The sequence below is a fragment of the Protopterus annectens genome, chromosome 1.part1 (genome assembly GCF_019279795.1).
Source record: "Protopterus annectens isolate FY-2018-M chromosome 1.part1, PAN1.0, whole genome shotgun sequence".
NCBI classification, from domain to species: domain Eukaryota; kingdom Metazoa; phylum Chordata; order Ceratodontiformes; family Protopteridae; genus Protopterus; species Protopterus annectens.
Genome location: NC_056726.1, coordinates 1,524,543,649 through 1,524,556,560, shown reverse-complemented (window position 1 = coordinate 1,524,556,560; position 12,912 = coordinate 1,524,543,649). Strand labels below are relative to the sequence as shown.

Sequence of the window (12,912 nt, the reverse complement as noted above, 5' to 3'; positions counted from 1 at the left end):
ACCAGAAAAGTACTTTGATGGATCTTTCCATGCAAAAAGTCAATAAATAAGTAAAGTAAAATAAAATAAAATAAATGTTTTAGTGCTCTAATGCTCTGTGGACTCAAGTGCTCGTTTTCAGAGAGAGACCCAGCAGCACTCTCTTGTTAAGTGATTTGTTCTTAATTATCCTATTAGCAACTGCAAAGTAAGAAAATCAAATCTAGAACTTTACAATGAAGCTCATTAAAAGCATACAGTTTCACTCTCTGAGCTAAGCTGACAGAGAGCAGCATGGATTTACCAACTCTGAAACACAAAACATAGAAACATAAGTAAAATAGTCAAACTTAAACTTAGTATATAATTCTTTTCCTACTTATTTCAACTACATACACAAAAATATTGGCTATAATCCTGCTGCGTGTAGCCTCATCCCACATAATATTGTTAATATTTTAAGTACACCATATTTTCAGACTTGTTTAGTCCTCCCAGAATTTCCGGGGGGACACTGACATCATTATTTGAGACCTGAAGCTATTTTTTCATGTACCTGGAATTCCTGGGGGTCCTTGCCTTCCTTCTCGTCCAATCTGTCCTGGCATTCCAGGAGCTCCTGGCATTCCAGCTGGCCCTGGATGGCCATCTTTTCCAGGTGGACCAGGCCTGCCTGAAACCGTCTCTACAGGTTGTTGCATCCTGGATGTATAGTAAGCCATCCTTTCTGTAAAACAAAACACCAGATGCTGTAATGTTTAGTGCCTCCAGATACCTTACAAAAATATATAATCCTTAGAAGACTAACTAAAAGTAAAAAAAATGCAAGAATAAAAAAAAAATGATGTGAACATTATTTAGATACAAACGTGACATTCCACAGTATCAGTCACACTCTGCTCTTGGAAAAAGTTTGTCCTGCAAGGCTAGAATATAAATGGCACCAAAGTTATCTGGATCACTCTTACCAGTGTGCAACATGGGATGATAAAGCCTGTCATGTGCACAGCCTGAGTTCTCCTCACCAGAGCCCTTTTACTGTTTTTCATTTATTAGTTTCTTCACATCCTGCTCATCTGCATCACTACAGCTCCTTGGATGGTGCAGTCATGTGCCATTCATGCACAGATGTTTCACAGTATAACAGATTACTCAGCAGTGCTAAACAGGGAACCAAGACCTGCAGACACATGCCGTGCATGCAGTCTGTGTGACACTACATATCAGGAACAGATGCTTCTGATTTTCACTCTATTACAGTTATAAATATTCCATGCAACATGCTGAATGCCTTCTATAAAGCAAAACACAAACTCAGAGTTATATAGTTTACATTCCACAACAACTCTAGAAGCTTGAATTTCTCACTCAGATTAAAAAGTTATAGAATCTTAATGCTATGTATAATTTTTAAACCATATGCCCAAGTAGGTTTTGTCAAAAGACTGACCCATATACCTCCCTAAAATATCACTCCGTTATTCATCACTTCAGAGGTACACCCCTATATAAGGGACAGAGTCTGGGTAGGCATCAGAAGTAAAAAAAAAGCCTTCCATAATGGCACATGAAAGCAGAACATCTTCCATTCATATGCTGCTAAGACATCAGTCAACAACCAACACTGCATTAGGTGCAGTCCTTGAGGGTTTGTGTTTTTAAGGGAATTGATTTTGGGAGTCTTTCCTTTCCTGTTGTGGCTAAACCCTACTTGACTTCATTCAAGGAGGGAGCATCACATATTACTCCCATTTTAACAGATTTCAGTGTAGATTGTAACAGGCTTTTTAGCCATTTAAACAACCTGCTGCTCACCCTTATTCAGGTCTCGTATGAGATTCTGAACTCCCTTGCTGAAGAGGCAAGTTTCCAATGAAGGTGATACTACCATTCTCTCTATGCACCCATTACTGCAAAACTCCAACACATGTGGTCATGTGTGACAGCAAAGAACAAGCCAAAAGGCATGGTCATTGCCTGCATACCACCTATGTCATAAATATAGCATGCACACTTCCTGTGACTTCCTGATATGAATAGCTTGAATTAGGACACCAAATTAGGGACAGCCTCTACGAATGTCTAGTTCTTTTTCAAAGTCCCTCCTCATTAAATGGTTATGTGTATCAAATAATTGGTGGCATACAAGCCTAGCTTGGCTGAAGCATAAATTTTGCTACCCCTTAATTACCTCAATTATCTAAAAATTTAGAATCCTGGTCCATAAATTTATCAATGAGGTACTGGGAAATATGGCTACAAGGCTATTGATGAAGAAACAATCAGACGGTGAAAACCCAAGAAATAGTCCTCATGAGATGGGAAGTACTTTGGTTTGTTATGTGTAGTCTGGATTCTGGGGGGTTGTCCACAACTCTTTCATATTCAGAGTATGAGAGAGCAAATTAAAGGCAAGAAGATGGGCTTATGGAGATCCAAATACAGAGCTTTCTGGAACTTTCTTTTGTCCACTGCTACATAAGTGAAATACAATAGTCTGTCCAGCTGCACAAAAAAAAAAAAAAAAAATCGTAGGTAGGATCACAGGGTAGATTTTCAGGAGTGAAGATGCTGGAGCCGCTGGCCTCTTAGGCTCATTGATGGAAGAGAAAATGGAATAGATAGAAGAGGAACCTACTCCAGGACATGGCCTCATACCCTGCAGCATCACGTTTGTAAAGGGCAAGGCATCATACTTTGTTGTATCCTGCTTGTCCAGAACATGGTCTTGTACTCTGTAATATGCTGTTCCTTGAGTACAACATTTTATTCACTGTGTTCTACTGCTCTTCAAGGATATACATACATACAAATATATCAGGCATGGCTAATAATGTCGTGCCAATATAGCAAAACACCCATTCCTATAAGTTTCCAAAATTTTCTTAAAAATATTTAAACTGGTACTTGCTTTAATATAATTTGGCAGTCTGGGATCCACTCCTCATATTATGTTCTCCTAGAAATGTACACAGTACCCCACAAGTGGTCTCACCAGTGGTGTGTGCAATGGAAGTATAACTTAAGAACTTTTGGAATCCTTTCCTCATGCTGTGTGTTTGCTAGAACTGTACATAATACCCCCAGTGTAGCCTTGACAATATCTTGTGCAACTTCAACTCCGGTCACCATTGTCATAGTCAGGGAATTATTTCTCTGCACCATTGAAGCGGCAGTAAGTAGTCTTTTCCAGTGCTAAAGAATTGTTTGACTGATACAATTATCTTTCTGGTTTTAAAGCAACTGAAAGTAGTGTGTCATTGTTATTTCATATCTGTCTACCAGATTACTGTATACTGAGTAATGTTAATAATATGGGAAGGAAATATTCCTTAAGTGCGCCTCAAATTAATTTTGTGTTGTGTAACAATTTCTATATAAGTACTACAGTCACATTAATAACTTGGCTTTACTATTTTGCATTACTGTAGCTATTTTATGACTGTAAATGAGCCCTAGTTGTTTAGTTCACCTACCTGCTAAATAAATACAGATGTTTTCTTTAGCCTAGCTGAATATGGCAGGTTGTAGTTAAAATACAGATATTCACTGAAGTTGCTCTAGATGGAGTCCAATTTTAATATGTTGGCTTTGGTGGAACTACACACATGAAAGTAAAAAATAAATAACAGGCTCTTCAAAAGTCTTAAATATGGATGTTAATATGTACTCAAGTTTACAAATTAATGTTTTGAACATCACCTACTCAAGTCTGGTAGCACAGGTCAAATATAGAACATAATATTTTCTTTGACCAGGTGCCACTAATTTCAGGTCCCCAGCATGTCCCACAACTCCATCTCTTACTGGTGCCACTACATATTGGCCCTCATCATGCCAGTTTGCAAAGTCATGAAGCTATAAAACATCTTTGTGACTTGGAAGAGGAATAGAAATAACTCTGTAACTGCAACTACATGCAGACTATACTGTAAGTTTTTTCTGTATTAATTTACTCTGAATAATAGTTTAACATTAAGTTTATTGTTTCTTTACTTTTACAGGTTCATAGGTTCATAGGTAAGTACTAGGCTATCTGCCCGAGGGCATCTATAAGCCTAACCAGAATGTGTTGGCTTTTGCCACCCCCTTAGATTAGTTCCCTGTGCCTCTGTCCAGCTGAGCCATTAGTTCCCTGTGCCTCTGTCCAGCAGAGCCACTGCAGTGATCCCCGTGGTAAATTTTCTGTTTCCCATCCACTCGTCAAGATTTCTCTTGAAGAGTGTTAGTGAGGAGCTCTGCCTAATGTAGATTAGAATCCTGTTCCAAAGCATGGGGAGTCTCTGGGACAGGAATCTATCCCTCCAGCATGTCCTATTTATCATTGTGGTGAGGTTTAGATCCCTAGAGCGTGTGGCTCCCGGGATTTGTTTTTTTTTAGGTGGAGCATGTCCATCAATTCTGGGTTGGACATGGCCTTGTATGTCAGGCACAGATCACCTCTGAGTAGGCAGTATACAACTGAGTACAGCAGGAGTTTCTTCAACCGGGCTGCATAGGGCATCTGTTTGAGGCCAGTAATCCTCTTGGTGAGGTACTTCTGTGGTCTTTCCAGCTATTGCAGGTGTCTTGTAAGGTACATCCCAAATGGGGCGTTGTACTCTATGATGGGTCTGAAGAGTGATGACTAGAGGGGCACAATAACCTCATTTGTACTAGATGCGAACCCTTTTGTGATGAGGTGGGCCACCTTGGCAATATGATTATCAAAGGAGAGATTACTATATACTTGGGTCCCCAGATCCCTTATTATATTTCCTGTGTTTAGTGGACTATAAAGTATGTGGTAGTCCATGGGTACTTTGTTTTTTCCAAAGGGGATGACTATGCACTTTTTGGCATTCAGCTTGAGGCCATGATTTTGACACCAGGTATCCTTCTCAGTGAGACCCTTCTGGATGATGTCTGTATCAGTCAGAGAGTCAATTATGGCCCCCAGTTTGCAGTCATCTGCAAACTTGGTCAGCTATAGTCCTCCTGTGCTTGCCTGTACCTCTGAGAAGTATATACCAAACAGGAGGGGTCCCAAGACTGAGCCCTGGGGACACCACTTGTAACCGGTTTAGAGTTGGAACTAGAGCCTGCAACTATCACCATGTGGGTTCTATCCATGAGCAAACTGGCAACCCATCTCGTGACGCAGGGGTTTATGTTCAGACTGGTGAGCTTGTCTATATTACCAGAATGGGGAATGGTGTCAAAAGCCTTTGCGAAGTCTAGGTAGGCTGTGTGGATCTCCTTTCCCTCATCTAAAGCCTTGCTAACTGTCTCAACAAAGTCCACCAGGTTTAGGAGGCATGATCTGCCCTTAACAAAGCCAAACTGGGTAGGGTCCAATGTTTGGAGGTTCCCAATCTCTCTGTTAATGAGTTCCATGAAGATGCGCTCCATAGCCTTGCAGACTTGGCTAATCAAGCTTATAGGGCGATAGTTCCCGGGGTCCATTGTGGCTCCACCTTTGTGGAGTAGGATAACTGTTGCTGTGCGCCACTCTATGGGTATGTAGCCTGTAGAGAGGCTGAGTTTGAACAGTGTGTTTAGGGGAGGGGTTAGTTCATTTTGGAGCTCTTGTAAGACACAGCCTGAGACACCGTCCGGTCCCACTGAAGCTGTGTTTTTGACTTTGGATAGTGCTGTTTTAACCTGTGTGTCAGTGATTGCCAGGGCTCTACATTCTTTTGGTATGGTTATGGGCCCTTTAGGGGGTGAGAGGGGGTGAAGTTTGCACTAAACCTGTCTGCCAGAATGTGGGCAATATCATTCGGTTCAGTGTATTTTGTGCCATTCTGCACTACTCAGAGCAGATCTGAGAGTTTCCACTTAGGTTCTTGACATAGCTAAAGAGCACTTTGTGGTTATCTTTGGAGTCCTTGGCAATTTTTCTTTCGAAGCTAGCCTTGGATGATTTTATGAGGGATCATAGTTTCTTGCTGATACTGATCAGGGATGTCTTTCCTTCTTGGGATTTTACTCTTTTCTGTACTAGTTTCCTCCTTCTATTGTATAGCTTGTTTATGACAGGGGTCCACCAGTCTTGGTTTTGCTTGGGATAGCACGATCCATGCATTCTTGCAGGTGCTCATACAGTGCCTTTGTAAGGGATTCAGCAGCTTGGACAGCATTGTCCTTTAGCATGGGGGCTGTGAACCTTTCCACCTCAGTCTTAAGTAATGTGAAGTTTGCTTTTGAAAAGTTTTTCATGGTAGTTTCATTGACTGGGGGTGGGGGTAGAATGTGGATATCCAGTGTGATTAGTCTATGGTCTGATTTAACTAGTGAGGGGTTGACCTCTGTTGTGGAACACCGGTCGCCCATGTTGGTACCTCTGGTAGGGGTGTTGACCAGTTGATCCAGGGCGTTCGAGTTTATAAATTCTAGGAAGCATTAGGCAAGGAAGTTAGTACTTGAGTAGTTCTCCCAGTTAATGTTTGGGTAATTGAAATCGCCCAATATCAGGGCATTTGGTAGTACCTTCATATTTTTCAGTGTCTCCAGAAATGTGGAATGGGGGTCCTGGGTCATGGTGCGTGATCTGTTGCAAGCTAGAATTTGAATTGCAGTTTTGTCCATTGTTAGTTGCACATGGATGATCTCTGAGGCATCGTGCTGCACCACTAACCTGGAGGTGTGGGTATCCTTGATGAATATGGATACACCCACGCCTTTTGTGTTTCGGTCCTGGTTCTGTGGCCAAACAGTATGGTATGAGTTATAGCCTGGTAGTGCAGGGGTGCTCTCTGGAGCCTTAAACCAGGTTTCTGTTACTGCACAGATGTCGATGTTCTCCGTACTGAGGAGTTCCTTGAGTGGGTGCATTTTGAGGTTCAGACTTCTGGCGTTGAGTAGCATTACCCTCAGTTTTTGGTTCCTTGTGCTATTTATGGCGGTGGGTTTGCCTTTTGTGCCTTGCCTAAAAAAGGCACCATGGGGGTCGCAAAAGGCTTGGCCAGTATTCGAAGGCGAAAGGGTGACAGGTGCAAGCAGATCAGCTAAGGTTGAAAAGGGCCTATGGACCAGCCCAGTTACCTGGTCATCAAACTGTGAAATAAAAATAACTAAAATAAACACTAAGGTCATCATACTTTAGCCTGTAAGCGTAAGTCCACTGCAAAAAGTCTACAGGATATACAGAATAATGACTGGAATTTCATGAAGCCTGTAAGAGTGGATCATGTTTTTTAGCTGCTCTGTTGCCTTTAACAACGTCTGACCTTTCTTGAGTTGTGGCAGTTTACTTGTCCACCGGCTATAGAAGACAGCATTACTTTCTACAATTGGTCCGCAGCAATAAGGTATGCAGAGGGAAAAGCCTTTCCCATGATTTGCTGGATAAGCCTTTTGAGTATCAGAGATGCATCTCAGCAGGCAGTTTTGTCTTTTGTTCTAACATATTCATCAAAACTTAATTATTTACTTCCACAAATAATTTCTAGAACTTTATTTTCTTTGCCAAGCGTTAGTAGCACCTCATTAATTTTGCAATCAGTTTTGTACATCTTTTATTTTTCAAAATTGCATAATACCTTTACTGACATTAAGGATGAGGCTGTTGTTTTGGCACCATGTATACAATTTCTTCAAACCATCCAGTAATTTTTTGCATCAATTCAAATATTTCTAAGTTTGCAATCTCTAACCACAGTTCTGCATGTTTAACTGTATCCAAAAGGAAAAGACCAAATAAGAGTGGTTCCAGAAATTCCACTGGACACCTCAGTAGTTCTGACTCCTGCAAGGGTATCCTGCTATTTCTGTAGTCTATGTTCTAGTGCTAAATCATAAGGAATTACATCTGCAATCAGACATTCAGCCCCTACTCCAGAAGAATGACAATATATGTTAGATTTTTATTTTCAAGGAAGGACATGTGCTGTCAGATATTCAGTCCCCCTCACCAATAAGGAAGGGCAAATGCCATCATTCTGTCCCCTTTCCAAATAAGGAAGGACATGTACCATAATTAAACACCCTTCTTCCTTAAGGAAGGACATGTACCATAATTCAGTTCCCTTAGCCAGGAAAGATAATTCATGTCAGATGACTGTTTACATAGAAGGAGAGCTGCTGTCATGTGACTGGTCCTTCTCCTAGATATCTAACTAAGTCTGTATTCATGTTTACATCAAAAGAAAAAAAATTCAAATAAATATAATTCACAACAGTAACATAAAGCAAAATGCTTTTCAAACAGAAACAGAAAATCACCTTCCAAGATGCTAATCCCCAAACCATCAGACAGAGCCACAGATGGATCATTTATTGCTTGATGCTATCTGATCTGGTGCCCCTCAACTTACTGAGGGGAAAAAAAAGGGGTGGGGGTAGGAAGGGGGTCAATTTTCTGATCTGGTTCTCCTCACCTCAGGAGCAAGCCAGGTCCTTTTCTGCACTCCTCAACTCTACGTTGAAGAGCAAAGAAAATAAACAGATCTATTTTAGGACTAAAAAAAGAACATATTAAATTCTTCTGCTTTTAAAAAATATACTTATTCCAGACAGAAAGAGCTGAAACATTTCAATCCAGATCAGAAAAGCAGTTCTGGCATTCAGAAATGCCCCTATAGAAATCAGCGCTGGTACTGCACTACAGATTGGCTGACATCTCCCCTCATGCCTCTAACATCTTGTGCCAGGGAGGCAGATCCCTTCACCCCACCCTAGCTATACCTCTATCATCAGAGGCAAGTAACACAGAAAGAAAAAACACAGAAGTCAAAATGCATCCTCCAGTTTTCCAGTCGAAGGACACAAGACTACTACATGCCGGCATCTTTTTATTTACTTGTTAACCAAAGGGCCCCATGCATTTCACCAGCACAACTTCTTTTCAAGGGGACTAGGGATCACAAGCATGTTTATCCCGTTTCTCATGTTCGCATGCACATTACATGCATGAAATGATGATGACGTTTGAACCCACGTCTTCAAAGCCTCTCTCCATACATTCTGCCAGACCCACTTCTATATGGGTGCCTTCAGCTTCAGGAAAAAAATAATTTCCTAGCCTAAATTTCTTAGCCTGGTGTCAAAGCCATGGCCTCAAGCTCAATGCCAAAAAGAGCATTGTCATCCCCTCTGGTAAAAACTCTGTACCTATGAACTACAATGTAGGTGGTAGTCTACCTAACACTGAAAGTGTGATAAGAGACCTTGGGACACAGGTGGACAGTAGTCCCTCCTTTGATAACCACATCGCCACAGTAGTCAGGAAATCCTTCTTTGTGGCACACTTCATCACAAAAGGTTTCTCATCCAGGAAAAAAGAGGTCATTGTTCCGCTCTGCTCATCACTCATTAGACCCCTTATAGAGTACAACGCCCCTTTTGGTATGTACCTCACAAGACATCTACAACAACTGGAAAGGCCGCAGAAATACCTCACAAAGAGGATTACTGGCCTCAAAAAGATGCCCTATGCAGACTGTCTCAAAAAACTCCAGTTTTACTCCATTGCATATCACCTACTCAGAGGTGATCTCTGCCTAACATACACAGCTATGTCAAACCCAGAGTTGTTGGACATGCTCCACTTAAAGAAATCCCAATTCCTCCGAGCTACATGCTCTAGGGACCTAAACCTTGTCACCACAATAAACAGAACATGCTGGAGGGATAGATTCCTGTCCCAGAGACTTCGCATACTCTGGAATAAACTACCTATCTATATCACACAAAGCTCCTCATTAGCACTCTTAAAGAAAAATCTTGATGATTGGATGGGAAATAGGAAATTCACCCTGGGGATCACCTCTGTGGCTCTGCTCGACAGGGGCACAGGAAAATAATTTTCTTGGGTGGCAAAAGCCAGGGTACCTTTTTGGCTAGGCTTATATAGGCCCTAGGGCCAATGGCCTAGTACCTACCTATGAACCTGTAAATGCAATTTGCTTATTTTCCAGTGATGCTGCCCTACGACCTGAAAAGGCTGTTTCTCAGATTTAGGGGGCAATGAAGAGCTTTTATTACATCCAGTCACATTTGGTGGATTATACCCCCAAAAGTCATAAATCATCTCATGAAAGTTCCTTCACACCTTGACTAATTTTAGACTGATACCATCTCACTCATTGCATGATGGTCTCTGTTTTCAAGTTATCTGCGTAACTCTTTTCCCTAGCAGACAAAGTGTCGCCTCCCAATAAACTACATTAATGGCACTTACCATCGAACACTTTTATAACCTCTTGTCGTATTTGCCTTCGAATTTCATCATAGTTAACTGTAGCAGCCTGAAAAAAAAAAACAGATAACACAGTCATTGTTTCTGGTATCCAGAAAGAAATGAAGTTCACAACCGTCAAACCATTCGACAGTATCCTGATCTGACGTCCACATTTACAATCATGGAAGAAGTATAAACTCCCTAATATCCTTTGGGAGACAGGTTCTAAACTCCAAATTATAACAGAACTAAGACCTACGTTAGATCTAACCTAATATCCTTTGGGAGACAGGTTCTAAACTCCAAATTATAACAGAACTAAGACCTACGTTAGATCTAAGCCCACAGTCTCCAGGCTTATGCAAGTCAAATCAAATCAATCTTTTTATCAAACCTAACCCTAAGCCACTGGCTTTTCATACTCTGAGTTTCCTGGAGTCACCTTTCCTTCTCTGATTAAAACAGGTGAAAATGTGACTATAGTTTTTGCTCCTAATCATTATTAGGGCATCAGTGTTCCCTGTGGGCCAAATGCTGTTCACCATGAGACAAATGATGTGACAAAGGATGAAGTGTGAGTGTGTGTGTGTGTGTGTGTGTGTGTGTGTGTGTGTGTGTGTGTGTGTGTGTGTGTGTGTGTGTGTGTGTGTGTGTGTGTGTGTGTGTGTGTGTGCAGCGAATAGGTAGAGAATGCTTTGTTGCTCTTCTCTGTTGACGGTTCCTAACAGTTAAGTGTGACATGTTTGTGTAAACTATGTCTAAAACTAGCCTGGCCAAAACCTACCTGTTGCCATCACTGTTATATGGGATCCCAATTCTAACTAACTTACAGATCTCCCTAAGGAAAAAAACCTTGAAAGGTTCTATAACAAAATTGCCAAATTTGCCATAAATGCAACCCCTCTAATTCATCACTGTAAAGCCCTACATTCCCTAAGATGGCTCCATATCCATTATGTACAACTTACTATGGTATACAAAATCATCCACAACCCACTAGCTTGTCCTACTCTTAGCCCATTAATCAACTTTTAGATCCCAAATAAACATCTCAGATCTGAAGACAAACATCTTCTCACATATTATAAACCTTACAAAGCCCTAGGCCTAAGTCTTTACTCCTGCTCTGTGGCAAAACTATAAAACTCCCTTCCTTTAACTATCAAAACTGCTACTAATCTGCACTCCTTCAAAACCTCTGTAAAAGAATACTTTAACAAAGCTTATATTTGCACCTGTATGAGCCCAGTCTGAGGTACTCTTACACCTTTTTCTATGTCTACTCCCTCTCTCTTTCTATCCCCACTACTAACATACCCTACCCTCCTTTCCTCTACACATACTTCCCTGAGGTTACACTCATACCTTTTCCACATCTGTTCCTACTATCCCCTCTATCACACCCTACCCTTTTCTACTTGTACTATCCTACGCCTTTACCAATATAATCTGTTACCATATTTCATTACCTCTACAATATTAGTAATCATTATGATAATCATCTGTTATGGAAATAATGTTGCATCTTGCTTCAGGCTTTCCAAATAATTTATGCTGGAACACCATGACTTTATTATGTATGTTGAGTTTTTATTCTGACAAACTAACGTGTAGTTTTTCAAATTTTGTGCTTAAATGTTATGACTTTATTATGTCTGTCTACTCTTTCATTCTGTTAACCGCATGTATCTGGAGTTTTTTCCCCAATTCCCAAATGAAAACAGGTACCTCATGACCCAGTTGGACTTTCCTGGTAAACAAATGCCAAATTAATAAAAAATAAATAAATAAACTATTATTTATTGTCTGTTCAAGTATCTTAACCAAGTTAGAATGAATATTACTTGAAGTATAACTCTGCAAATTAACATATTACTCATTGTTGTCCAAGTAAATTCTTACATAAAAAATGTCAAATTCCCTCACTATGACCACCATTTTGCTCCCTTTGTTAGTTGGTTTGACAGCAAGATTAATGTCTTAGTGAGAGTGTTGTCAAAAGGAGGAGGGACTTGAAAAAAATGTAAAGAAAGTTAAACGGAGGTGGCAATGAGGAAGACTGTCTTATTAAATTACAGAAATGATGTAATTAATATAATCTGTTTAATGCTTTGTTTAAAGTTCATGAGCCCTATTTATAGAAACTATGATATAATAATGTGAAAATATTGAAATGTGTTGAAAAGGCGTGAAAATGTGGAAAACTAAAAATGATAAAAATGAAGTAATGCTTATATTTACTCCTGAGTATCTTATGTGCACACATTTATAAAATTATTGTAAGATGTGCGATCCCCTAACTGCACTATCAGATTGTTTTGCATTTAACTGGTTTTTGCCTTATATGTTAACTTTCTACCAATTGTTATCCAACTATTATCTTTGCTTTCTTGTGTCACTGTTTAATAGCCTTTGTATTTACACAAACGTCTTGGAGCTGTTCTCCCCAGGATTCCGCTGAAAATGGACACCAGCTGTCCAGACGGATTATCCTGGTAAAACAAATGTTAAATAAAATAAAAATAAGGTTTTCCATTCTTCTTTTGTCACATTATATTTTGAGACACATTGGTTTTCTGAAAGTACAGTATAATTTCTTGTCTAACGACACCATTTTGAACAGGGGCTGCATGGCATGTACATGGTGGAGTGAAAGCTGACTGGCTCTTAAAACTAGCTGAAGATATTGCTGTAATAAATGCTTAATCTGTATTTTAATCTTGGCTATCCTTGTCTGTAAAATAATATCTAACGTATGTTTTATGGACAAG

General features: G+C 40.2%; 1 protein-coding gene across 5 annotated transcripts in view; it reads right to left on the bottom strand.

Annotated features, from left to right (window-relative positions):
* The window catches only part of COL16A1 (collagen type XVI alpha 1 chain), a 3,146,845-nt gene that overhangs the window by 94,751 nt on the left and 3,039,182 nt on the right, over nucleotides 1-12,912 (bottom strand). For all 5 annotated transcript variants that reach the window (XM_044082765.1, XM_044082783.1, XM_044082773.1 and 2 more), the window contains 2 exons: nucleotides 10,142-10,208; nucleotides 536-706 (listed from right to left, as the gene is read on the bottom strand). In XM_044082765.1, coding sequence (XP_043938700.1) covers nucleotides 536-706; nucleotides 10,142-10,208 — 238 coding nt within the window. The remainder of the gene's footprint in view (nucleotides 1-535; nucleotides 707-10,141; nucleotides 10,209-12,912) is intronic.